The sequence below is a fragment of the Pogona vitticeps genome, chromosome 10 (assembly GCF_051106095.1).
Source record: "Pogona vitticeps strain Pit_001003342236 chromosome 10, PviZW2.1, whole genome shotgun sequence".
NCBI classification, from domain to species: domain Eukaryota; kingdom Metazoa; phylum Chordata; class Lepidosauria; order Squamata; family Agamidae; genus Pogona; species Pogona vitticeps.
The window spans coordinates 24,378,457-24,406,097 of record NC_135792.1 but is presented as its reverse complement, the minus strand read 5'-3'; the positions used below and the strand labels follow the sequence as shown (position 1 = coordinate 24,406,097).

Below are 27,641 nucleotides of genomic sequence, written 5' to 3'. Positions count from 1 at the left end.
TGTGTCGAATGCAGAGGAGAAGTCAATAAAAGCCGTGAACAGCCATTTGAATGGCCTGGAGGTGTATTTGCACACGAGATGATGTAGCACGTAGATTTGATCTACTGTGCTATGCCCCTTCCTAAAACCTGCTTGTTCCTGATGAAGGATGTTATTTTCCTCCATCCATTTAGTCAGCTTCTGGGAAAGAAGGCGGGTATAAAGCTTGGAGCTAATATCCAGTAAGCTGATTGGGCGGTAATTCTGGGGGGTAGATTTGTCTCCTTTTTTGTAGATTGGGAAGATTATGCTCTGCCTCCACCCATCAGGAAAGATTCCTGTAGCATTAATGTGGGAGAAGAGCTGTGCTAGGACTGGGGCCCACCATTCTGGGTTATTCTTATACACCTCTGGTGGGATCATGTCCTCGCCGGGTGCTTTATCTGTTGCTAGGGCATCGATAAGTTTGTACACTTCCCGTTCTGAAACTGGGGGCCATTCGGGTGTAGAGTTTAGTAGAGTCTGGAGGGTTCTCACTTTTTGTGGCCCAGTGTTTGCATCACTATTGAAAATAGTTTGAAAGTAGTGGCACCAGGCATTTGCTGTGATGCAGCCATTTGGTGCAGGATTGGGACCTATATCCATAGCTGAGACCATACTCCAGAATTTTCGCTCTTTCTTTTCCAGCACAGCCTGCCCTAGTTCCTCCCACTGGGCTGACATGAATGCCCATTTCTTTTGTTTTAAAAGTTCCTTATATTTTGAGCGGTAGCGAGCCAGCGCCTCCAGATTCGATTTTGAGTGCATCTTCCTCGTCTTCCTTGTTAAATGGGCTAGATGCTTTTTGGTTAGTCTACATTCTTGGTCATACCATCCCCGTCTATGTGGGGCTAGGGAAGACTCCTGTGGCTTTTTAGTTAATAGAGGTCTTAAGTTAAAATTGATATAGTTGGTGCCTTCTATTGGATCCCTATGTCCGATTACAATATCCCTATGTGCACTCAGCAGATGTGGGTTGTTTAGCTGTTCCCGAATTGTTTGGTCAACAAGGGGGGACCATTTTAAGCGTTTCCCTACAATCATAGTTCTCTCTGCCCAATCAGCCGGTGGTGGGGGCAACTGTGGAGTTGTCAGGGGGATGGAGAGACAGATGGGTAGGTGGTCACTATCGGGTCGGTCTAATATATTGTATTTTGTCTCCTGGGACACCAGCCTAGGGGAGCAAAATATATAGTCAACGACACTCCCTGCCCGACTATTAAGGAAGGTGAAATGTCCTTTTGAGTCGTCCTGAGAGCTGCCGTGTAGGCAAATTAGTTCTAGGCCAGACATTGTCTCGGCTAGCTTCCTACCTTGTTTGTTGAGGACTTTGTCCAAAGAGTGTCGGTCAGATAGGAAGGGTTCATTAAACTCTAGGTCTGAATCAACTGCTGTCTCAGTTGATCCAGGGCCAACTCTGGCATTAAAGTCTCCACACAAAATTACAGCTGCTTTCGGGTGCAAAAACTCACAGTGGTTGATGGCTTCTTCCAATTCATGCCAAAAAGAGGTGAGATTTTCTGTTTTACCGGGTGGACAATAGGCATTGATGCATATTAGTGCCTCCAACCCATTTCCCCATGTTCCCCTTACCAATGCTGACAGAATAAAATTACTTTCCGATCGGTAAATGACTTCCAGTTCCACGTCCAATTTGACAGAGACCAAAATAGCTAAGCCTCCTCTAGCTCTCCCTTTCCTGGATGGTTTAAGAGCAGGAAGCAAAAATTGGGTATACCCATGTAACACCAGGGGAGAGCAGTCAATTAGCCAGGTTTCCTGCAAACAAAGGATATGAAACATTGAAAGAAATTTCCCGAACCCCTGGTCCACCAACTTATTTTGCCACCCAGCGATGTTCCATGATAAAACTGAAAGTGGGCACTGGGAGTTGGAGCTGTTCTGTGGGTCAGGGCAGTTCTGTCATAAAAGGGTTGGCGCATCGGCGGAGGGTGTCGGGTCTGAATGTACTTCAGCCTGGATTGTAATGTTGGGCCGGCGAGTTTCAAGGAGAGTCACAAGCTCCTGCCTTACAGCCTCTATCTTTTTAAGTGTCAATACCTGCTCTTCCCATGGGAGAGAGGTGAAGCTGTCCAAGGCCTCTTTTGATAAAGCTTCATCTTCAATATCGAGCTGTAGCTGCAGATCCCTTGGAGATTGATTGATAATAGGGCTAAATCTTGTGGGTGCAGGAACAAGAGGGGTTGTTGCCACCTTAGGTTTCATGGGTGATTTCAGTGTATGCCTAATAGTTGAGTTGCCCTTTGGGTCTTCTGGGTCTAGAAGAATCAAGTCCACTGGATGGCAGTCCATCAACTGTGTAGAGATATTTGCCAGCTTCTGTTGGCCCATCTTCCTAGAAGCTTGGAAATGAGTTTCATGGTTGGGTGGGGTAAGAATGAGTGGCATCACAGTGTGGTCACTCAAGAATTCAGCTGAAGTTTGTAGAGAGGCCAAGCTGATTTTGGTTTCCTCCCAATTGGTATTGAATTCGGTAAGAGTAGCTAAGACTTCCTTATTGGAGGGTGGGGCTTCAGAATGAGTAAGGGCAGTCTCCTGAAAAGTCCCTTTCTTAGCTTTAGGTGCTTGATCCCTTGGTTGCAGAGTTGACAAAGATGCTGGTGACATTAATTTACTTTTCGGGGCTTCTGCCTTGGTTTCCCGGCTGTTAGTGCTAGGTTCTCTTTGTGTTGAGTTTCTCTGAAGCAGGGGTGTAAGAGATGTATTTGAGAAGACTCTAATAGGTGTAATCTGAAATTTAGCTAGAAAGGATTTCATTTTGGATAGCATGAGTGGGATCACTGCATGTTCAAAGGAGAGTTGTACCCTCTTTTGGCCCTTGGACTGAGGAAGCCATTTAATGGTTTTTAGGTCTATTTTGTGTGCATCTGTCATTAGCAGTTGGCTTAAGGAAGTTAAAACTGTCTCATGTGAGTCCCATCTCCTCCTGTTGATTGAGATAGGTGCAATTTGCAGCAAAATCTGAGTAGGCTCAAAGATATTCATACTCCTTGCAGCCTCCCTTATGTGCTGAGCAGGTTGGAGCTGAAGGTTCTTTTGTGGCTCAGTACTGTTGTTTTTCCCCATCTGGTTGCTTTGCATGTTCCTCTTTAAATCTGGATTTCTTAGTGCCTTGGTCAGTGATTCTGTGAGTTTCCCCAAAGCAAATTCAACTGCATTCATTTTGTGACACACCCTTTGCAGATTATTAAATATTGCGTCAACAGTTTGAGCTGTGAGCAAGCAATGTTCTGCTAGATGGGTGGGCAAGTGTTTGATAGCAGCGTCTGAAACAGCCTTAATAGGGGTGTGCAGGGGGAATTCAGCATCTTGCCCCTCAATGGTTAAAAGCGTTCCATCCTCCAATGTTGCAAATTGGTTGCTTAGGGCTATGGAGGGTCCAGCAACTAAGTTACTCACTGAGCAGTTGGTTGTTAGAAGCTCATCTATTTTCAGTTGCTTCGCTGCTTTGGCTGGATGGTAACTTGGGCTTGATCTATGACGCTTGTTTCCCATTCTCCCTAATTACCCTGTGTTTTAGTTCGGTAGGAGTTTGGGAATTTGCTGATTGCAGATTCAAGGCAAATTACTCCTCTCACTGACGACAATCTCCAGTTAAAATATAAAATATTTAAAACAGGATTTAAAAATATATAAAAATTTTAAAATATATTTAAAAAAGGAAAGTAAAAACTTCAGCATTCATAAAAAGGCTTATTTTGACGGCGAGCAACTTGACGAAAGTGGTTTGTTAATGGGGTAGGCAGTTAAAATCACAGTAAAACAATAAGCAGGTGACAGCAGCTGACTCTTGAATAATAAAAGCTGCAAGCAATAAAAAAACTTATTTCTAAAAGCTTAATAGATAAAAAGTAGATAAAAAATAAAAACATAAGTAAAAAACATAGAGGGAGTGGAGCTTGGAGCGTGCCTGCTCTTAATCCACCCCTTACGTTCTTGGTGGTCAGCTGAAGTCTTAGCGGTTAGCTGGTCAGAGTCTTATTTAGTATATTAGTGATTTGCAGTTGGCCTCTGGTTAATTCTTTAAAATATATTCTTTGACAGGGTTTAAAACTGGTATGCACAAATGGTTCCTTAATAGCCTCACATCAGAGTTTCTTGCAGGAGTGTTTAATAACAAGGAAAGAAGATAGACATTAACATTCCAGCAGCCGGCACTTTGACTTCTTGGCTCCTTATCTGGTGTTATGCAAGGAGGAGTATAAAGTGCTGCTCAACTCTTAAATAGAAGGTGTCTGCAGCACAAACTCCTCTTCTCTTCTCTGAGCTTATTATCAGCAAAGAGGCTCTCTCATTAATAAAAATTCTCAAAGGATTTACCTTGCATCACCAGCTATTGCTCAAAACTTCTCGGAGCTCTGTCTCAACACCGCCAAACGCTGACACCACCCAACCGGAAGTTCCAATCGACATAGAATGTAGATCTCATTTCTGGACTTATACACATGCCGACATGTGCACACACATACACACACTATTCATTTATGTGGCCCAAAAACGCAAGGGTGCGCCAGCCAAGGCAGCTGTTCCAATTTTCTTTATATCAGTCTCTCTATTTCAAGTCTCTTCCCATTCTGTTTCGCTCGCCATGCATTTGGGGAAAAATGAATGTTAAATTCGCTCCAAATTCACCTCTGGGGCAAAACGTGATTCTGGAATGTGTCAGCTTGTTTCTTGCCAATTAAATCTCCTAATGGCTCGGAGCTTTCGTGTCTGTGCTCAACCAACGTGCATCAGTGGCTTTCATTTAGAAAGCCAAAAGGTAAGGATGCAGAACCTCAGAAGGCTCAGAACAGCTTTATTTGAGGGTTGATAATAGCTGTGGCTGAAATGAAACTGGGAAGATCTCAGAATGATAAATATATCACAAGGTGATACACCAGAGAGACGTTGTTACAGGTAACTATGCTGGGGAAAGGAGGACAAAGTAGAACAAAGTAAGAAAACAACATTTTTCATTTCTCTACTTTAAATGCTTCAAGCGTGATTTCTTATTATAAGAAGTGATTTCTTATTACTGTTTATTCCCCTTGCCCCATACCCAGCTAGCTATATAATGAGTAATCGTAATTCCACCAACAGTTTTGATCTCCTTTCAGGGTGCAGGCATACCCTGTTTGCTGGCTCTAATAGATTTAGACATGAGCTGCTACTAAGAAAGGTACCCCGCCACCATCTTTATAGTACGGATGGCGAAATCTATAACTTTCTCCTGCATTTGTTTTTTTTAAAAAACAAATATCTTTCATTCCTCCTATGCAATTTACAAATTTTGCTTACTACATCAAAAATCAAATGAACCCAAATTCTTGCCCATTTATCCTGGCACGAATCAACAGGGACAACTACCTATCAGTGCCCTGTGCATCACCGTGTAGTAGCTGCCTGCCATAAAATATATATCTGAACATACACAAAATTGTCACCCTATATATATATATATAGGGTGACAACCTGAATTGAGCACTAGTTCTGACACAGTTGGAAACCCAGGGAAGCAAGCCCGGCCTTTTTTTAAGAGGTAGCCCTTAAGGCCTTTCCGGATAGAGAAATTGTCAGTGTTCATTTCTCCCACTTTTGATTTTTTTTGTTTTTAAATCTCCGTTTTGTTTCATTCAGAATTTGTTTGTTTTTTTTTTTTAAAAAAACCAACAACTGTGAATTTTGATAAATTCATCTAAAAACAAATGAACTGAATTGAATTTCCCTGTAACTATCTTGCTTGGGGCTTCAGTTCTTTATTATACGAGGCTAGAATGTGAGGGAATTTATTTATTTTTTTAAATGAACACAGCAGACTAGTTTTTTTTTAATGCATTTTGTATTGGTGACGGCAACAAAATCCCTTCATGGAACTCTCTGCTGAGATTTCTGTTGCCACCAGAACATTCTTTTTTTTATAAACATAGCCGGCCATGCCCTTATGCTCTCCAGAGGCTCAGCAAAAGTATGTCTGGTTGACAGCCTTTGAGACGCGTTATTAGACCCATAGCAGAGAAGTAGGAAAAATTTGGAGCTGTCTTAATTTTTTTTTTAACATTTATTTTACTTCCAGTCAGAATTTCCACAAGAATCCCCTTGCTGGCAATAAGAATACATAATGGGTTGAAAAAACAAACAAAAAACTTTGAAACTAATAACTCTAATCATTCCCCAAACTGCATGTCATAAAAAACCTAATTAAAAATATTGAAGATACCCTCCAGGTGTCGACCAGGTAGATCCATAAAAAGGGAAATTTAGCAGGTAGGTTTTTGACCTCCAGTACTCTTGGTAACCACCTTTGCCTAAATAGGGCTTGTTCCTCCTGGCCGAGGAGGCTTAGGATCTTATCTCTCAGTAGACACAAAATTATACTTCATACAAATTCTGGGATGTCTTTCGATGTATCCAAAGCAATGCAGCCCAAATCATGCCCTGATCATCTCTAGCTGCCAAATGCATGATGGATAATTGCTAAATACGCCAGTTGGCTCAAGAGGCTGTTGGGTTTCCATTTATGTAGGGTTTCGCTGTTTTTGCTGACTGTTTGCATTTATTATCATTTTATACATTAGTTGCGAATTGCCTTGAAAGCTCTCTTTGCACTGCTATTAATCAATCACTTGGTCAGTCTATCAGCGCTTTGATCCAGTGCCAAGGCCTCCTGTATCACAGCTATCCACTAAATGCTCTAAAACAGACAGAGATCAAAACCATTAATGGAAGCCCCATGCTTGGTGTTCGTTTTTGTGGATCTGCTTGAGAGGGAAACAGGGAAGTAATGAAAGCAACTCCAAGCTGGGGAAGCTGAATTTTGATAACGGAGAAGAACGTCCATTCTGGAGCCACCTTCGCTGGTTCTGGGGGGGTGGGGGGGTGGCCAGAGTGTCCTAGGGGCCAGGTGGCTGTTGTTACCCGAGGCAGCAGTCCCATTCTGTATACTAGCAGGATTGGCCCTAGGTATGAATGACAAAGTCCCTCCTGGATGGCACAGTGGTTTAGGTATCTGGTTGGGTATCTCCCTTCTTCAGGGAGAAGAGCCAGCCTGGGTGGCCTTGGACAAGCTGCACATTCCAAAGTACCTTCAGAAGAAGGGAATGGGGGAACCACTTGTGAGTGTTCTTTACCTGGAAAACTCTAAAAAGGGTCACCATAACGCAGAATTGACTTAATGGCACACAATTATTGGCTGGATAGCTCAGCATTTTAAATATGTGGCTGTGGAGCCAGAGGTTGGGAGTTCGATTCCCCCCACTGGGCCTCTGGGGGGAGAAAAACCAGCCTGTGTAGCCTTGGGCAAACTGCACAGTCCCAGGACACCCCCCTAGAGGAAGGGAATGGTAAAGCACGTCTGAGTACTCTCTATCTAGAAACCCCTGAAAAAGGGTTGCCATCAAGTCAGAATTGATTTAACAGCACATATTATTATTATTATTATTATTATTATTATTATTATTATTATTATTATTATTATTATTATTATTATTATTATTATTATTATTATTATTATTATAAGGATAAATGAAAGAAAAAGCAGCCCCAGGGACGCAGTGGAAAATCACCTGATTGTAGAGTCCATGTTGATTGCATGTCCTGTGATTAGGAGCGCCATGGCATTGTTCTGTTCTGTTGTGCAATTAATTCCCTTTCACGACAAGACTGTTTCTGAAAGGGTTGTTAGTTGCTGCCTTAGACCGTGCAATCAGAGCTTTATTGCACGATGGGACATTTCTTTCTTTGCTTTTCCTTAGAGCATTTCTATCCCACTCTTAAGCCAAAATCAAAATGGAATAGCCTCCTAGAGGAGGTGAGAGTGAGGCTCAATCAATCAATCAATCAAGGAATCAATCAAGGAATCAAGGAATCAATCAATCAATCAATCAATCAGACAATCAATCAATCAATCAATCAGATTTCTGCTCTCAAACTTGGTATCTTAAAAAAGAAAGAAAGAAAGAAAAAGAGGATACAAGGAATAAGGAGGGGAAAGGGCAAAACCTGAGTTCCTGCAATATCTTTTAATTTTATATTGAACAGCTACTTTGAATGGGAACAGCTCAAGGAGGGGAAGTGTTCATGACTTAAGCAATCATGGTGGTGAAAAGCAAGATGCTGCCTGGAAAAAGGCTGTTTTACACAATTTTGATGCCCGCTGTGGGGTGGAGACACAAAACCTTAAAATCAATGCAGCAGTAACATGCGAGAGTTCAGGACTTTACTGCCACTCTCAATCCAGCAGGAAAGTCATCTTTGGAACAACCTCTTGCAAATATACTTGATTGTCAAAAGGTCTTTAGGTTTTTTGAAAGGTTGAACCTGATCAGGTAATTGGGATGCACGTAATTTTGGACAGGCTGCATTGCTGGGTTTATCACAGCCATTTGTCGTTCTCGCTCCAACCTTGAAAAACATATTTTTTTTCGAAGTACAAGACCCAGAATCCGCTAACCAACAAGGGGGTTGTGCTTTGATTCTGGAATTTGAAGTAGAAAAGTAGCTTTTCTAAGACCTGCTCTCATGTAGTCCTTTCCAATGTGATCTTCATTCCTTTCTCTTTTTAAAAATATTTTTATGATAATTAAATTGTTAGCTACCAGCTATTAAGCTGTTAACTAAATATTCACTGCATTTTATGAACTGTGTATGTTACCTTGAAATGGTTCTGTTGATCTACTTATAAGCATTTTCAAACAAAAGGCCTGTCCAGACTGGCCATTTTTAGTGTCAGGTCGATTGAGCTACAATGGGGCTGTTGAGATCAGGAGGAAGAGTGATGTGCAATTTGCCATGTTCCTCTTGTCCAAACAGCAAATTGCCTCTTTTAACCCCATCGGTGGTAAATTAAATGCTTCCCCTGATCATCTGTAGAGTATCAGGGGAAGTGAAATTATTTTCTTTGCGTTGCTCCTCTCTCCCTCTGTTGGTACTGTTCCATTTTCACCCTTCCTCACTCCCTGCTTCCCTTCCCTGGTTATCCCTCCACTTTCTCCATCAGAGCCTGCAGCTGCTGGAGGCTGCTACTTCTTGGTTAAACAGAGTGAGTCAAAAAGAATGCATGCCTTACCACTGGGCCAGAAAAGTGTGGGGCAGCTCTTAAAGGGCAAGGATGGCTTGATCTAATCAGCAATGCATGTAGACATAGTCTTCCCCCACCCCAATCCAAACCATGCTCTCAACAATCCACATGCCATATCTATAGGACAATGTGGACAAACAAATAAAGCAGACAAGCAAGCTGACTGCATAGGAAGGATACAGGAGGATCTTCCTGCATATGCCTCTTTGGCCACTATTAATTCATAACTCTTGCACGTTTAAGCAAAGACAAAAACAAGGACCTCAAAATGATCAAATCCTACAAAGCTGCTAACCCACACCATCTGGTTAATGTTTTATTCATCACATTTTTTCCTGGTACACTTTTGAAGTTTCAGGCAATCTTTCAGAACAAATGAAGTGTGTTATAAGAGCTAGACACTTTGGGTGAAGTCCTTGCTTGCCACTGGAGATGATCACACACTGACAAAGGCAGAGCAATTAAAGTTAACCCACCCAGGTCTCGCTGAGAGCTAATTAATGAAGTGTCATTTCCCTTGGCTTATTTTTTATAAAACTTTTCAGCCCCTTCTCCAAAGCTTTGCTCCAGCATGCAAACAAATGCCCCCAAGGATAGGTTGCTCTGTCTACCCAACATAGTGTGCAAATCCTTTTCAGGACTAAATGGGTTGGATCCAAGCACAGTCTGTATGCATTTTCCTTGTGGGACTTCAGGCTGTCTTGTTTGCAAGGTGAAGCAAAGCCATTTTACTTTGGAGATTGTGTGTGCATGTGTGTGTATGTGTGTGTATGTGTGTGTATGTGTGTGTGTGTGTGTGTGTGTGTGTATTTGTAATCTTTCATGCTACCTTTAGTAGCTTTGGTTGGAATGGTCTTTTCTCAGCTTGGATGACTGTCAGTCTAACCAGCAGTATCTAATTGTTCCTTCCCTGCCTCTGAATTCCAAGAGAGTCCCATCTCTCTGCTCCTTCCCTCCTTGTTATCTGCTGAAAGCAGTGAATCTGTTGAAGTCTGGTGCTCAAAGCAGTCATGTTTATCACTTTTCTGTCTGATCTGTTTAACTGTAAGAACTGAAACCTTTTATTCTTTCTTCTACTAATGTCTCAGAGTGTGTTATTGAGACTGTTAAGTGCCAGCTGGTGAGAGGAAAGGGTGAAATAAACTGGGGGAACATGAAACTATACTGCTCTGTGAATCCCAGGGCTTCTCAAGCACAGGTAGAGGAATTTAAACAGAAATTCAGTACTCTGCAACAGATACATGGAGATATGTTATGCACTCTCAAAAAGTTTTCTGCCTGACCTATCAAAATAAGCACTTGAAAGAGCTCAACCTTTGACTACAATTCCCAGAACCCTACAAACAGCATGGCCAGTGACCCTGCCAACTGAGGAATTCAGTGAGATGTGGCCAAGAAATTCATGTTTCCAAACTCTGAATGAATGAATGAATGAATGAATGAATGAATGAATGAATGAATGAATGAATGAATGAATGAATGGACTTAATCAATCAATCAATCATCATAAGGCACTCACTATGTTATACCTTCCTTCTGGGAAGGGAAACATGTACCCCTCCAAATATTGTTGGACTCTAATGCCCAGTAAGTCTGATGACTGGCCATGCTGGCTGTGGATTGGGTGTTTTTGCACCAAAAACGGGATGCAGAAAAGATGAGCTGGATCATCTCCTGTTCACCATGCAATGCCCCACTGTATGTATTTCACCCACGACAGCCTCCATTCACATCAGGGTATTTGGACGAGGCTGAGTGAAAGAAACCTGAGTGTATCTATCGGATTTTTAAACAATTTTCTGGGATTTGCCTCCCCACTGGAAGATCTATTGGGGAAGCTGTTGCTTATTTATGTTAACATTATGTGTGTTCCCTGATCCTGCCACATAGAAGCACACACACACACACACACAGAGCACTCTAGGCATCTAACAAGTCTTCTTAAAGCCTATTCCAATTACAACACACACAAATAAAATCATACCACTGACCCCCCTACATGAAATAGCATTGAAAAGACAGACAGACAAACAGCTAACGTCAATACACTAAACTTATATCAAATGTGAAAAAAGTTTAGACAGATCACGCCACTGGCACCAGAAATCAGGAAGTCAGATTTGAAAGGAATGGATAAACTTCATGTGGAAAGAGAACCCCATCTCTGAGCAGCAGCCATAAAATAAATCTCCGGCTTACCCCAGGCAAAGTAGCTTCAGTCTACACAGTGATGCTGCTAAAGTGCCCAGGTAACAATGATAAAGATAAAGCAGCCCAAAAGTTGTTCTATTTATTAGTTAAATCTATATATTGCATTTCCACCAAAGAAATAGAACTTGGGAGGAATAAAACACAAAACCTGAATTAAAACTGAAAGGGAGATCCGTTAATTCATGTCCTTTAACATGAAGCTAATGACACCTGCTAGTTAAAATCCACTTCAGTGAGGAAGCCAGCTTAAAAGCCTATGATCTGTCAAAATAGTTTTAATTAGGAGGCAAGGCAGATGAGGAATGTGGGAGAAATTTACCTAGTGTTGTCAGAGTCAATGGTATGGAAAAGCTTTTCGAGTTCTTCCTCATTAAGAGTCCCGTCAGAAAAGAAGGCTTGGAATTCCTCCAAGGACAGCTTCCCATCATCTGCAAGCATACAAACAGAAGGCATCGAGGAAAAAGAAATTTCACACAAACAGTATTAATAGCAATTATGTGTTGTCAAGTAAACTCCAACTTATGGCAACCTTCCCACAAATTTCTAGGCATAAAGTTACCAGAAGTGGATTACCCAGTCTTTCCTCCGGGTGGAGCTCTGGGACCACCGCGCAGCCAGCCCAAGGCTGCACAGCTGGTAGGGCACATAACTCGGTCAACCATATCTATTCCAGATGATCTTGGTTGGCCCCTCTTGTAGAACGCTCAATGGAAATGTCAACCCATAGACACTGGGCAATACAATCTACAGAACACATGCAAAGGGTTTGACCGGGGAATGTGCCTCCAGTGAAAGAAAGACATTCATCGGGTACAAGGCAGGCAATAGCCCAAAGGCCACAAATTGGAAGCACTCATTTGACACACAGAAGGTCCAAGATTTGTTTCCAAGCACCTTCAATCCACATGTAGAAAGAATTCTGCCTCAAATTCTGGTGAACCATCACCAATTCTGGGTTGCATGGATCAGCAATATAAGTTGATATGAGGCAAGTCTCAGTTGTATATAGGACTGCTCTATCCTTCTATGAGAAGATGGGATGGGAAGTAGATGGGATTCCATGAGAATCCCATCTACTTCTGATCATTAGGTAGCATTCTTAAGTTGGCTTCCAATGACCTCTTTTGCCTACAGTATCCAGTAAATTTAATTTCCATCCAATGAAAGGGATTGCCCTACCTGCCAGTGTCTCTGGGCCACCCAGCCACACACGAGCAGGGCACTTCAATGCAATGCCACTAATTGGTTAAAAAAAAAAGCTAATTGGTAAGCTTTTGCCTACAGAGACAAAGAAAGACCACTTAGCCTATGAAGCCTGATCACTTCCAGTTGTCTCAACAAATCTATGTCCTCCATCTTGGGACATTAGTTTTCCCCAGATCCAGACACTCCGACACCTGGTCAGAAGCTGTAGAATGTTTTAAAAACAACAAGAAAGAACAGCATTAAGCTGTTTTTTCCACAGAGCACAATAGAAAATCAGGACTGTTAAGACACAAGCCATTTTGTGAGGTGAGACAGGGTGATATCATAGTAGGAACTTGGAAATATTTGATGGAAGCCTCTTTTTCTCCAAAATGACTGGTGGTAATATCCTGCTTATCCAACCAGTACAAGTTAAGATAAGTGGTGCTGAATTTGGATGGCTGTGTATCAGAAGTGTCTTATCAGGGAGGACAGAGTAGAAATAAATTTGAAAAGCAGAAAGGCATGGCTGTACTATGGGTAGGATAAAAATTTAAGTTTAGATTGATATAATTTCACATCCAAGAGTTCTCAGATGCTGCAAATGAACTGTCAGAGGGACAGCATCAGAAGCTTGAAGACCATCTGGCTAAATCCTATTAGGAGCACCTAGATCGAAATGCCATTTATGCACCATTTTGCTTGAATAGTGTGGAGAGGAGTGATAGGCATCACATACACACACCCTGAGCACTACAACTCTGGGTCACTCAATGAAACTGATTGGGGGGTTCATTGAGGACAGAAAAACAGTTGTTGTTTTTTTTCATTTTACAGTGGCACAAATTTTCTTAGGGTACTCACAAGATACAAAAAGGCTTGCTACATGATGATTTCAAAGAAGGATCAGATAAATGCATTGGGCTGTGATAGATTGGTAGAATCTTCTGTCTCAGATGTGTGTGTGCTGTCAAGTCGGAACCAACTTATAGGAGCCCTAACAGGTCTTTCAAATTAAGTGGCATGCTTAAGGGGTGTTTTTACCAGTCACACTCCCCCAATGAGTTTCCATGGCTGAGCAGCAATTTGAACCCTGGTCTCCAGAATCCTAGTCTGTCACTTTATCCTACACCACACTGGGAAGCCCTCTTGCTCAGATACTTTTTAGGAAAAACAGTCTAGCTCTGTGGGAGAGTACTTGCTTTGCATGTTAAAAGTCCAAGGTTCCTATATGGCATAGGTTGGGTAAGAGAAATCCTTTCAGCAAAACACTGTTGCTACCTTCACAAATTGTCAGGATCTTCAGGACTTTTCTGAAACGCCTACACTTAGTATGATTCTATGCAGCATGGGATGTCTTCTGGCCTCTTGGAGCTCTCCATGGTCCTGAAGCAGCAGCTAAACTAACTGGTTGTGTGCAACATAGAACTTTGTCCAGATGTACCTGGAGCTCTCCATGGTGCTGATTTCTAGATAAAGATCTGCTCTGCAATTGTGGTCCTATCTACTAACTGTATCTCAAACAGGAGGCTGTCCAGCGTTCTGTTCTGTTGCTCAATTTCCTGCCTGTCCAAGAACATCTGGGGACCCAAGGTTGGCAAGCTCTGTAACACTACACATTTCCAAGCAATTTTCTCCAATATAATGAACTTTGGTACATTACTGCCACACATTAATGCATTTAGGAGCATATATTTGCATTTTGTGATGAAATTTCCTATTCCGAGCTGCATCAAAGAACTCAGGAAGGTGAGAACATGAAGGTATAATTGTCCTCCCCACAACTCCAACATTGGTTTAGTAAATGATAATTGCATGAGTTTGCTTAAAAGCTGAATTAAAAACATGCTTTCCTTGTTCTCAGTTCCCCTGCAATCATGAAAGAATCATAAAAAATGTCAAATAAATTAATATTTTAAATACATAAATAAATGAAGTCCAATGGAGGGAATCAACCTGAAATAATCCATTGTGCTTCCTGGAGGCTTCTGGGATTTCACATTTTTATGATGATTTTTTAAAATATAAAAAAAATATTTAAAATGTAGGCCCCTCGAGGGCCTACATTTGATCTGTGCTACAGAAGGTGACAGTGGAGAGGAAATGAATGGAATCCCTCTGGATTTGAGCACAAAAGCACTGTGGTGCTCCAGCCTGGTGATGACCCAAGCAGGGTTGAAAGCTAGCTTATATTTGCCATTTTTTATAAGTGGTTTAATAAATGTATCACCCACTCTTGCCTTCAGATTGAGCACTGAAGTGTCCCTCCTTTTCCGGGCAGGGTATAAGAAAGAAACCATCAGCGATTCAAGAGAGAAAATGATTCATGATATAATGGTATGTCTGGACCACACATTCTCGATGACCTTTCAGTTCACTCCAAGAGCTTGCATACCATAAAGTCCAAATCAGCATGTAAACAGGAAATCAGGCTGGGGGGGGGGGAGAAGTGCACCCCCCCCAGCTCTCAACTGAAGTGAGCAATCCAATTACAAGATTTACAGTATTAATCACAACAAGAGGAGAAAAAAAATATGCAGAGAGGCAATACCTTGTAATTGTTACTGGACGTGTGTTTGCACATTTATTATGTTTGGAAGTGCTCCCTGGATGAGAAACCTTGATGTGAAATCATTGCTGCTTTTCAAACTCCCACAAACAGCCGTGATTCCATTCAATGCAGTGGAAGCTGGGGTATAGCTGGGGAATTATGGGAGTTGTAGTCCCATAAAGCATACATTTGGGGGTTGTATAAGAAAATGACTTTCTTATGCTTTGGGAAGCATATACAAAGACAAAATAAGCTAGGCAAGAACAAGTTATGGGCTCACCGATGGCCTTGTGTGAACCTGGGCTAGGGGTGCATAGACAGGTATGTATGTTTATGCACACTGGAAATATATATACTCATCAGTTGCTTAACGAAGCTGAGAAATGAGAAGCTTTCCCTTTAAATTTCCCTGTCCATTGAAGGGGAAGGGAAGGCTTCCCATTTCTTTTTAATGTCTGCTAACTGACACAGCACATCTGCGATGCCTTGACAGCACTTAAAAAAAACTTTCAAAGCATTGCTGAAACCTTAGCAACAATTAAAAAGAAAAGATAGCCCAGAGGACATCTTCAATTACATGGCTTCTCCCAAAGGCCAGCCAGCCAGCCACTTTGGTTCGATCCCGGTCATGCACCTGCTGGCAGAGAAGCAGAATGGAGTGATCCTACTTGTTTTAAAAAACACAACCTGACCCATCCACCCTTGATAGGTGAAGGAAGGAAAGGGCTATGGATGGGCTGGTTTCCAAAAGGAGCAAACCAGCCTGTCCCCAGAGCAGACCAGAGAGAGGGACCAATGGCTGTGTCATCACCCCCTCCATTTGGTATGTGCAGGAAATCCTTTCCCCTCACATGATCGAACACTCGCTTACAGGTGATAACAATCCTGGGACAGTTATGATGTTTGGCTGCGAACCCCTTTCCACTGGAAAATAGGAGAAAGAACCCTGAGTGCTCGCTGGAAGGACAGAGCCTGAAGCTGAGGCTCCAATCCTTTGGCCATCTCATGAGAAGAGAAGACTCCCTGGAAAAGACCCTGGTGTTGGGAGACAAGAGGAGAAGGGGACGACAGAGGACGAGATGGTTGGACAGTGTTATTGAAGCGACCAACATGAATTTGACCCAACTCCGGGAGGCAGTGGAAGACAGGAGGGCCTGGCGTGCTCTCTGGTCCATGGGATCACGAGAAGTTGGAAATGACTTAACGACTAAACAACAACAAAGGAGAAAGAACCAGGTCCCCTACAAACGTGAAGGAGCAATGAACTTGGGAGAGAATGAGTGATGGTTTCCACCTCACACTGGCTACTCAGAAGAACCAAGGGAATCATTAGAGGAGGCAGAGAAAAATCTAGGAAGCAGGAAAATAATGGTGACGGGCACAGAGACCCGCTTCCCTCTCATTCACACACACATATAAAGACACTCTGTAAGGGAATATTAAACCTTTTTCTCCCAGCAGCAGGAATCTGGGGAAGCTTCGTGAATTTTTAATGCTTGTGCTACATCATTTTTGCTGAATGCACACTTTCCTCTTCCACAGCCTTAACATTATGTGCCTAGAAAAACAAGGGCCTTTCATCTCCCGAGCTGCAGTTATGAACCACAGCAGTGGGCTGAGGCCATGACAGAAACGCTGACAGTCAAAAGGAATGGCAGCTATTGAGAGATAAAATATCGGGAATGGGGGCAAGGACACCCCGAGCTTTCGATTGACTGTCGTCACACACAAGCATTTGCCATGTTTCTTGATTTGTTGCTTTTTCTCATGACAGTCTAAAACTTTAAAACTTGTTAGCGCTGTTGGGAAAGTAACTCACAGCTCTGTATGCGACTGATTTCAAAAAATAAGGACCTCAGGATTGATAAGAGAGTGACATAAAACTGGGGATGAGGGTTAATCAAAAGCCTCTCGACACATACCTTGAAATGACACCAAAAAGTATGAAAAAAATAACTAGAAGACAGAAAAATACAGTTTTGGGGTGCGTTTTTTTAAAAAAAACTTTATGAACTGAGATCAAGCGCCGAGAAAGCAGCTCCCCAATACTTAAAACATTCTGGAATTACAAGCCATGAGATCAAGAACTGTGCTCAAGAAATAACACAACCCTTAGCACAAATAATGATAGATGCATAGTATCTGAACAACAACAAAAAATGATCCCACAAGAATTATACTGAGTGCCTTAACACAATTCAAGTTATTGTATCTGGCTCATGCACAGTGGTGTCCTTCCTCCTGGCTTTGACTGGTGAGTATATATATATATACTAATATATATATGGCAGTAATGAGCCTGTAATGAGGAACAGACACTGCCTGTCAGAAATCCATCTTATTTTCTCCCCTGTTCCCACAGGACCGAGGCGAAGCCAAGTTCCTCATTTGGATGTCACGAGATGTTAAAAGCGAACCATTCCTTTGCGTGCAAAAAGCACACCTCACACAGCAAGCCCCCAACCTGGGAAGTTTCCTTCCTTCTGCCACCTTCTTAACCAAACCACCTTTGCCCTTTTTATCCATTTGCTCCTGGATTTCTCATTATTTTGTAGAACACTGGAGTTTTTAGACGAACGTCGTAGCCCAGCCACAAGCAAAACACACTGTGGGTAGCTATGTGGTGCTTGGTGGACTAGAAATGGGATAATCTGCTATTCTCATTCACAGCATGATTCTCAGGGTTTAAAATGGGATTTCTTTAGAAATACCTGTCACAGCATTCAAGACTTACAAAATAAGCTCATGTTTACCATCCCAAAATTAATCACAAAATAAAGCACACTAAATGCAAAATATCTAGGTGTGTGGATGCTATGACAACTGGAGCATCTCTTCTAAAAGCCAGCTAGCTCAAGGGTTCCCAACCTTCGGTAACCTGGATGTTCTTGGACTGCAACTCCCAGAAGCCCCAGGCACACAGAGCTGGTGGTAAAGGCTTCTGGGAATTACAGTCCAGGAACACCTGGATTATCCAAGGTTAGGAACCACAGCTCTATTTTGACTTGCTTCTCTCCAGTTTTGTATCAGGTTGCAAATATTTTTAAATTCCCCCCAAGAAAAATTCATGTCTATTTTTTGGTGGCTCGCAAGGTGTGAATTTTCATTTCTGTTTTTCCAGTCCACAAATGCATGTTTTTTTTTCCAAGTGTACCACAAAAGAGCCTCATGGTACTGCTAGCCTTGATTTTGAGGCTTTTAGGAAATTTGAACGAATTTGTTAAACTACAGTCCTGCAGCTAAAACTGGACTGAAATCCATCAGGAAATCAGTCCAAATCAAAACTGGACTGACCAAACCAAGGCATGGGCCTTGAGTGATCAAGAGTGGAGCAGGTCTGTGAATGACAGGGCATTTTCGAGAGTGTCATTCATAGGATCACCAAGAACTTGAAGCAATGTGACAGAATATACAGTGGTGCCTCGCTTAACGATTACCTCATTAAACAACGAATCCACTTTACGATGGGTTTATGGGGAAAATTTGCTTCACAACAATCTGTTCCCTGCTTCAGGAACCGATTCTTCGCATTACGATGATTTCCAAACAGCTGATCAGTGGGCGCAAAATGGCCGCCCGCTGTGCAAAATGGCTCCCCATTGTTTTTAGGATGAATTCCTCGCTTAACAGGCACTGGAAAATGGCCACCCTATGGAGGATCTTCACTGCATGATAAGGTATTTCGCCCATTGGAACACATTGAACGGTTTTCAATGCGTTTCAATTGGTTTTTTAATTTCGCTTGACGACGATTTCGCTTAGCAGCGATTTGAACGGAATGGATTGTCGTCGTCAAGTGAGGCACCACTGTAGTAACAATTGTCCCAAACATATACAAAACACGAATTGTCTATTCGCACCTGTAGGATCATCCAACACAGAACTACAGAGCTGGAAGGGAGCATATGGATGACCAAGTCCAGCCCCTGTCAATGAGGGAAGTGGGTGGAATCGAACTCCCAACCTCTAAACCACGGAGTTATCCAGTACTTCTAGGTTATTCAGGTTAACATGAACATGTCAGAAAGGACAGGCTAGCACGATGCACGCTTGACATTATCATACCCTTCAGGTAAAAAAGGAATTAGCCTTAAAATGAGAGCCTGCACTACGTATTGAATGATCTGATCATAGAATGAAGAAGCACAAGATGAGATACAGTCCCGTTTGGTCTGCTGCTCTCCACGTGGAGAGACCGATGAAGGATGGGTTGAGGCTAGCCTGCTCCCTCTCCTCACACATTCAGATTAGCCTTATCCCAAATTGCTGAAGAGGTCTCAAAGAAAAGCCAAATTACTTCTGTAACATCTGCAGAGAGCTCTTTTAGTATTCTCACAATATTATCAACTTCATTGGAAACATTTGCACCATGTCTTCCCCAAGAGGAATGGAAAGAGTAATACAAACTTAGAATTATTCATTTCATTTATTTAACCCCAGCAGAGCGCATGGGGAAGAAATGTAGCAGCCCTGGGGACTGCAGAGGGAGGGGGGAGGGAGAGAGAGGGAGGGAGAGAGACAGAGGCAGATAGCAAGCTATTAAGCAGCTAGATTTAAAGCATGTGTTTTAGAGCATGACACTTTTCAAGTATCTTTCCCAAATCATTTTTCTTTCTAATTAGGAATCAAAAATGAAATTGTTGCAGTCACATAATTCTCCATGAAAATATCTTAAAACTGGCCATAGGATGAAATGTGTCTTTTCCCCCAACATCTGTACACTTAAAGAAAAGCAGAGAGCCACATAGGCTTTTCAAAAAACATACAAATTTAGCAGGTGCATATATAAAAATGCTTAGGAGAAGCACTTTAGCTAGTGTGGAAAATGAGTATTTTTACCAAAATATCCAGGAAAAGATGGCTGGCTCTTATGACAGTGGGCTGATAGCCTGTTCTGGGTTTTAGTCTGAACTTCTATGAGTTCTTAAAATTAACTCACACACTGTATTGAGCCTTTAACAGTTAGGATGAGCAACAATTTGCTGCTATGTGCAGTTTTATTTTTACTAGCTGTCACAGACTGCTATATATGTTATAGGATGGCCACATTAGTTAAGCAGGCTAAGGAAAGATCGAATTCACATTATGATGGACACATTTTTAACATGTTTATCTTAGTATCTTGTCTTTGTATGAGAATGTTCATTTCATCTGTTTGCTCATCATTTATCTTTGCCTAAATGTTAGATATCAACAGTTTCGAAGAGTGGTATTAATTTTTTCATGTGCGGAAGGCCTGATTATTTAACAATAAATAATGATTGGGGGGGAATTAACTCATATCCTGCTAGAGCTGAAAGGAATTAACCAGCCTTCCAAATGTTTCTCTGAAGATTCTCATGGCAGACATTCATCAGAATGAGTGAACAGCCCATGACTTGAGAACTGAAGAAATGGCATCTTGACATCAACACTTGCTTACATGCAAAGGTGTTTTCTCCAGCAGAATTCTGGCCTTCTGCTTCTAGCTTTATTCTAGCAGTGAAGGCCAGTGCTCAGAGGTCAGTGGGCAGCAAATCTGTCCTAGGATTAGTCTTGCCACCCCCCCATGTGCTGTCCATGGTGCTGAACCCCAATCCCATTATGGCTTCAGCACCTTGGAAAGCTCATAACAGTTGTGATTAATCTCCAGAACAGTTCTAGTTGAGCACCAGCTTCTGTTGGTACCGGCAGGGGAAAAATCTCTTGCCACTAGAGTTTACATAGAAGAACAAGAAAATGCTAATGGTGTGCTGACTATCAGCACAAATAGATCAGTGGAGACAGAACTAAAGGGGGAAAAATACTGCAGTGCTGTAAAGACTAAAATATTTGTTTCACTGTGAGCATTTGGGGATCAAAATCCACTTCTTCAGACACAAGAAGTGCAAATAGATATCTCTGTTTTTATTTTATGGTGGTGAGATTCATGTCCAGATGAGGATACAAATGAGAAACCTTGTGACAAAAATTGATCCAAGCAGGAATGTTAATCAAGCTGTTCACAAACAGATCCTAGCCAGGGTGATAAACAACAAGCTAGGTAGGCTTGGCTGGCCCAGGGATGCTATGATTTGTTGATGGGAAAGCACCAGAATATTTTGCCTCCTGCTCCTTTTCTTGGCCAACATGCCGAGATAGGCTAACACAGCGACTTTTTTAAAAAGATGCAGCAATCTCTGAAATGGAAATAAAATGAAGCTGGCAAGCTTTTACATTCCTATTTCCATCCTATACATTCCCTACCTCCCTACACTCTCTACCATCTCTGAACTTTTATCAACAACAAGCCATCAGGTCAATTTTGACCTACGGTGACTTTTCAGGGTTTTCTAGGTAGAGAATATTCAGAAGTGGTTTACCATTCTCTTCTTCTGGGGGGGCGGCGCCCTGGGACTCTGCAGCCTGCCCAGGGTCACACAGGTGGGGTCTTTTCCCCTTCTTCTAGGGAAGCCCTGGGACTCTGCAGCCTGCCCAAAGCCACCCAGGCTGGTTCTTCTCCCAGGAGGATGAGTGGGGGAATCAAACTCCCAACCTCTGGCCCCACAGCCAGAGACTTAAAGCACAGAGGTATCCAACTAGCTTTATCTACTGTTACTAATCATATATGTGTTATCTTGCCCTGCTATGCAACCAGCAATCTGTCCTCATAATATCCAGGGTGAGACCGGTCACTTTTACTGAGCTACAGTTTGAGAATAGAGAAAATGAGAAAGAGAGGTTGCTTTCTAGGTTAAATCCTATAAACATACATTTGAAATATTTTTGGCATGGTACAACTGTTGCAATGCATAGATCTGAAAGACTGGAATGCAAAACTGGGAAAAGCAGCTGGCGGTGGGCAGTCATGGTGTTAATCTCCCTTTTCACTGCCAGAAGATACATTTGAGAGACTATGAAACATTGCACAGTGTGCCAGTTCTGGGCACTGAAACAACAAATTCTCAGGAAGTCTGAGAACGTGTAATTTTAGCCATGGAAACACGGCAAAGTCCAGGGCTTCATGTCAGGGAATGTGGGGGAAGCCTACACTCACATCTGAGGCGGGAAGGGAGTTGATGAGCACAGTGGGTGAGCAGATGCCAGTTTGTGAACAGGGATGTTCCTTCATCTGCCATTTGTAGAATTTCCAGGGACTCTTCACCTATGAGACATTGCTGTCTTGATACAAATTCTGTGCAGGGCTCGGAAGTTCATTTTCCAAAATAAATTAGTTATATTTCCAAATTAGTTAGATTTCTAAGCTGCAATTTCTAAAAAAAAAGTCCCATGGTTTCTCATCCCTTATTAGCTGTGGTTCTGTAGAGTTTGAAGGGGTTTGTGACAGACCAAGAGATGCTGGGAACCAGATTCTGTGACCTGTTTAGAAGTGGAAACCGAGCCCTATGAGGAACGACTGAAAGAACTGAGCATGTTTAGCCTTAAGAAACGAAGACGGAGGGGATATAAGAGAGCACTCTTCAAATACTTGAAAGGCAGTCCTACAGAGGAGGGGCAGGATCTAGTCTTAATCATCCCAGAGTGCAGGACACATAATAATGGACTCAAGTTACAGGAAACCAGATTTAGCCTCAATATCCGTAAAAATGTCTTAACTGTTAGAGCAGTACAACAATGGAACCAATGACTTCGGAAGGAGGTGGTGAGCGCTCCAATGCTGGAGGCATTCAAGAGAAACTTAAACAACCATCTGTCAGATCTGCTTTGATTTGTATTCCTGCCGTGGGCAGGGGGTTGGACTCGATGGCCTTAGAGGCCTCTTCCAGCTCTGTGATTCTAGGGTTCTCTTCTTGCACTCAGCTACAGCCCTTTACTGCCAAGATTAACAACTGCATTTTTTCCCACCCAAGAAACAATGTACCTGGTTTAAAAACACACACACTTCAGCATTGACCACCAGCTGCATGGTGAGTTACTCATAGGCATAATTGTATTGCCCGGAATGTATGTATTAACTGATTTGCATGAACAATGGGCAAACAGACTTCAATACACCCTCATTTGAATATTCTACCCATAATGAGTAATTAAGAATACAGAACCTGTGCAAATACTGTAATTAGAAAGCTGTCTGCAAAACTGGGAAGAGCGCGTAAGTAGGATGATTTTCTCCCTTTCTCTTGGACTCAGCAGGAAGCAAAGAGCATGTCCTTCAGATTCTCACGTGTATTAAGCAAGTCACAGGCGCTGCTGCCGGCATTAATTCAACTAGCCTGGAGGCTGGCTGACCCTATGCATATGAACCAAGACCTATCTGCACAGAGTCCTATTCTGAGGTCTCTTCACACCATGGAAGTGCCGTAGGCTTTTTTTGAAGGCTGCTATACAACTGGAGCCATGTATGTTTTGACCAAGGTGTCCAAACGGGTAAGATTTCAAGTTATGGACCCATACAAGGACTGTGTAAGGTCCTCAGGACAATCATGAGCCAACTCATGCCCTTCAGATTTTCTTTGAGCCAAAAAACAAAAACAAAAAAATACCAAAAAAAAACTGTTCAAGAGGGGTTTCTCATGGAGAATAAAATGTGGCCAGGAAGTCTTGACCATCTTGGGAACTCAAGAGATAACCTACTGGGAATGTAAGAATGGACATTTTAATTGACTTCATGCTTGTGAGGTGGAACAAAACATGTCAAGTGTTTTTGTCAGGCCGGGCAAGATTACAAGAACGTTTCCTGCTCTTTTTATGATATTTTGGGATTCTTACTCTTGAATGGGGTTGGCAGCCTTCAAAGGCCACGGCTACACAAGCCTGCCCTTGGAGAGCCTCACATACTCCCAAGATCTCAATGCACCAAAATTCTCACAATTCAAATTTTAAAAATTCAAGTAATCATGCCCTGTAGTGCAGGGAAATAGTTGTAATTAAATTTCGGTGTGTGAGAGGGTCCCAGGAACACTGTAAGCCCTTTAAAGCATCCTAAAATTGCCTTCCCTACCCTGTGGAAGGCACAAGGGAACAGTGTGAGCCCATGTTTTTCAAATAAATTTTGAGGAGCGTTGCCCACCTCCACCATGGAAAGTCTCTAGGAGTGACAACAATTTTGTGTGGAACCTTCTCTGCTGTACAAATGCCCCAAATATTGAAGCATATTGTTCAGCGAAGGATGAAGTAGTTGCATTTTATAGTTACATCTATGGAGATGAGAGCGGGTGGCTCCATTTGGGTTCATTCACTATTTCTAAAGAAGGCAGACTAAAAGAAATGGAAGATTAGTTCACAGTCAACAAAGGATTCAATTTCTGAGATAAGCATAGCCTGACTTTAAGTTCAGCTATATCATGAGTGATACAAGGATTTCTAATAAAAGCTTTAATAACATTCTTGAGTGGCTTTAAATTATTCTGAAAGAATAGATTTTCCCCATTATGACTATGTTTATTCATAAAAGCCAAATGATGTCATGCAACCCACTCAAAAGATGCCCAGTTTTTTAGACAGGCCATGAGATGTCACCCCATTTCCTAGACCAGGGGTTCCCAACCTTGGGTGTCCAGATGTTCTTGGACTGCAATTCCCAGAAGCCTTCACCACTAGCTATGCTAGCCAGGATTTCTGGGTGTTGAAGTCCAAGAACATCTGGAGGCCCAACTTTGAGAACCACTATCCTTTTAAACTACAATTACATATCACAGCACTAGTATCAATCATTTTTAAGGCTAACTAGAGTTCTTTCTTGAAAAAAGATTTGAAAACATTTAGAAACAATACAAGAGAGATACATTTGGTCTGGTCTTCTTTTTCAGAAATGGCCGCTGGATATTTAAACTGGTGTGTGAGTCTTGGTCTGCTCTGTTGACACTGTTTTTAACTATGTACTTTGTTTATTTTAATGTTTTCTGTGGTGGGGTTGGTTTTATTTGGTTTTACTGATGGTTATAATTAAGTTTTGTTTTTATTCTTTTATGAGGACTGTGCACTGCTTTGTACTGAAAATGTGTGATATAAAGATAATAAATGAATAAATAAAATATTAATTTGTTCTCTGCCATATGTTCTCCAATTTCTCTTTCAGGCTGAAAAAATAATGGAAAATTACAAACTATCTTGTGTATTTTTTAAAGTTTTTTGCCATTCTTTGCTCGGCTTCCCCCCCCCCCCTTGATTATAGTGTTGTCTTTTCTGGACAAAATAGAACAGATGATTCCAATCCATCAGGGATCACATCATGCAGGGCCAGTTAATTTATGGCTCTCCTTATCTTGTTGGATTCTAGTGCTGACAGATCCCAGCCTTCCAGAGCAATGTTGAATGATAATGAAGAAAACGGATTCATCATCAGTTGAAAAGGCACTGGTTTTTCACCTTAGAATGGATTGATTACATCACAATGTAGTGGTAACCAATCAGATGAACAATCATTACTTGTATGATCAATGTAGCTAATTAGATGAGGCTACATAAGGTTCAAATCAAGTCAATTGACAGCAAGGGTGATACTGGCTTGATTTGTCCCTTGAGAGGTCCCAGCTAATTAGGGATCACGAAGTGAAGTAGATGGTGCTACTGCCTTGTAGCAGTATACATTTCATAAATATACAGATACTAGTGAGTCATCTGTCTTCTATTCTTCAATATGTAGCTCATGGTTAATATCCAACCAATTTTGTTGGAAGTGTTTTCCAACACGTCTTCCCCTGCCCTCCCATAAAATATTTTTAACCACTGAGCCTTAGGAAGAGCTCTGGAAAACATCAAAATGTTTCTACATTGTTGGGAGATTGTGATTTGTTGCAAGAAAAGTATTCAAACAACTGAGTTTTAAGTTTTAGGATGGAAGCAACGAGGGCAGAACTTGCAAATATTGTATCTCGTTGAAATGACAACACTTCCAAGCTCTGGAAAGGTCATGAAAAAGATGTGAACACTTTCATAAAACTTACAAAAATGGGGTTGGTGAACTGAGTGTCCCAGAAACTTTCCTGAAAAATGGTTGCAAGTTTTAGGCAATTATCTCTTCATTTCATTCTAACGGAATATTTTAGCGTTCCACTCCTGAGGACAAAAGGTCAAAGAAATGGCTGTTTTTCTAAGGAGTCAGCTTGCTTTGAATGGGCTTCGTTGCTGTAGCAGTTTTGAGAGCCATCCCATATTATCACGTTTCTGCCAGGCTGAGAGCCACCAACTTTATACCGGCAGGAAATACCTTGCCTGTAATCTCCAGCAAGACAGCAGCTCCATAAATGTTTCATATTGCCCTTTACACACTGCCGTTGTCCAATGGCAGCAAGATCAGTTAAGCTAAAGCCAATTAAGCAGTTCAGAAGCTTGCTTGCCCACCATCTGACAAAGAGGCTTCTTTAACAAGTCATATCCTACTTATTGGATGGAGATATGTGGCTTTTTGTCCCTGCACAGCCTGAGAAGGAGCAAGGGGTGGGTGCACATGAGAGATCCTCTCTCTTGATCACCACTGCCAATCAGATGAAGACCATCCAATTTTTCCACCCAGAAAAATGCCTTCTTCACATCCTTCACTCTGGATCCGACTAATTAGGCTTCAGAAAGAAAAGGTGCATCTCTCAACACAGACAGAAGGAAAGCAGAATCTTCTGGCTTTACATGGAAGATCACGTCTTAACTGTTGCACTTCAAAGCAAAGCAGGAATGTTCAAAGACTTTGAATGAGAATTTAAAGCCATTCACAAACATCTTGATAGTCAAGCATGAGAGGAAAACCCTAGACATTTTTGAAAAGCTGAGTATGGCAGAAACAGAGATGGGCAGATTGGTCCATTCAGGTCCAAGGTTTGGAGTACATTTTATAAAAAATGACCGAGTACGACTCCCCATAATTTTTTTCTAAGTCCTGCTGAATCAGAATCACCAGTTCTTTCCCTCAAGGGCTACTCAACTTTGACAATGGAATGCTGGTTCTTTCTGGGCCAAGCTGAATTGGGAAGGCTTTTGCTTGCTCACTCCTGCAGAATTCACAAATTTATTCACATTTGAGATGGGAATAACTTGAAGCCATGACAGATTTCTCCACTCCTAGCTCCCAGATGTGATGATTGGGCTTTGCTCACAGAAGAGGCACATAGGATAGTTATCTTTTGTAGAGTGCACTGTTTACTGCTCCTATGAACTTTATATAAGTATAAATCTAGCAGTATAATTAGCAGGAAGCTATCGAGTGCTGTGTCGTTCAGTGGTTTAGGTATGTTGAGTTCGATTCCCCACTGTGCTTCTCTGAACTGCAGAGCTGGAAAGAACCCCAACGGGCCATCGGGTCTTTTCCAGCTCTGCAGTTCTAACCTTGTCGTTGTTGTTGTTGCTGCTGCTGCTGTCAAGCCATGTATAGTGAGATTAAAGTCCCCAAAGTCATTAAGCTTTCTTCCAGATATCCTTCACTACAAACGAACACTCCAGCAACTTTATCCTTTTAGGAACAGATATGCCTATAATGTGGAAGGAAAAGGAAAAGGTTTGGCATCTACCCTTAGGGAAGAGAAATGTGCTGAGCCATCCTACGATAGGGCATTTCTTTCTTCCCATCTTGTACAAAAAGCTTTCCCACTATGCAAGAGAGAAGGGATAAAAACTAAGCCGCATCATTGCTGCTGGGGGGTGAATTAAATTAGATTCCAGAGGCGGCCCATGGCTTTAAGGTCCATA

The 27,641-nt window shown here is 42.0% G+C and overlaps 1 protein-coding gene across 6 annotated transcripts in view; it reads right to left on the bottom strand.

Moving 5' to 3' along the window:
* The window catches only part of NECAB2 (N-terminal EF-hand calcium binding protein 2), a 161,585-nt gene that overhangs the window by 75,934 nt on the left and 58,010 nt on the right, over positions 1–27,641 (bottom strand). For all 6 annotated transcript variants that reach the window (XM_072980537.2, XM_072980538.2, XM_072980535.2 and 3 more), the window contains exon 3: positions 11,628–11,736. In XM_072980537.2, the coding sequence (XP_072836638.2) occupies positions 11,628–11,736 (109 nt within the window). The remainder of the gene's footprint in view (positions 1–11,627; positions 11,737–27,641) is intronic.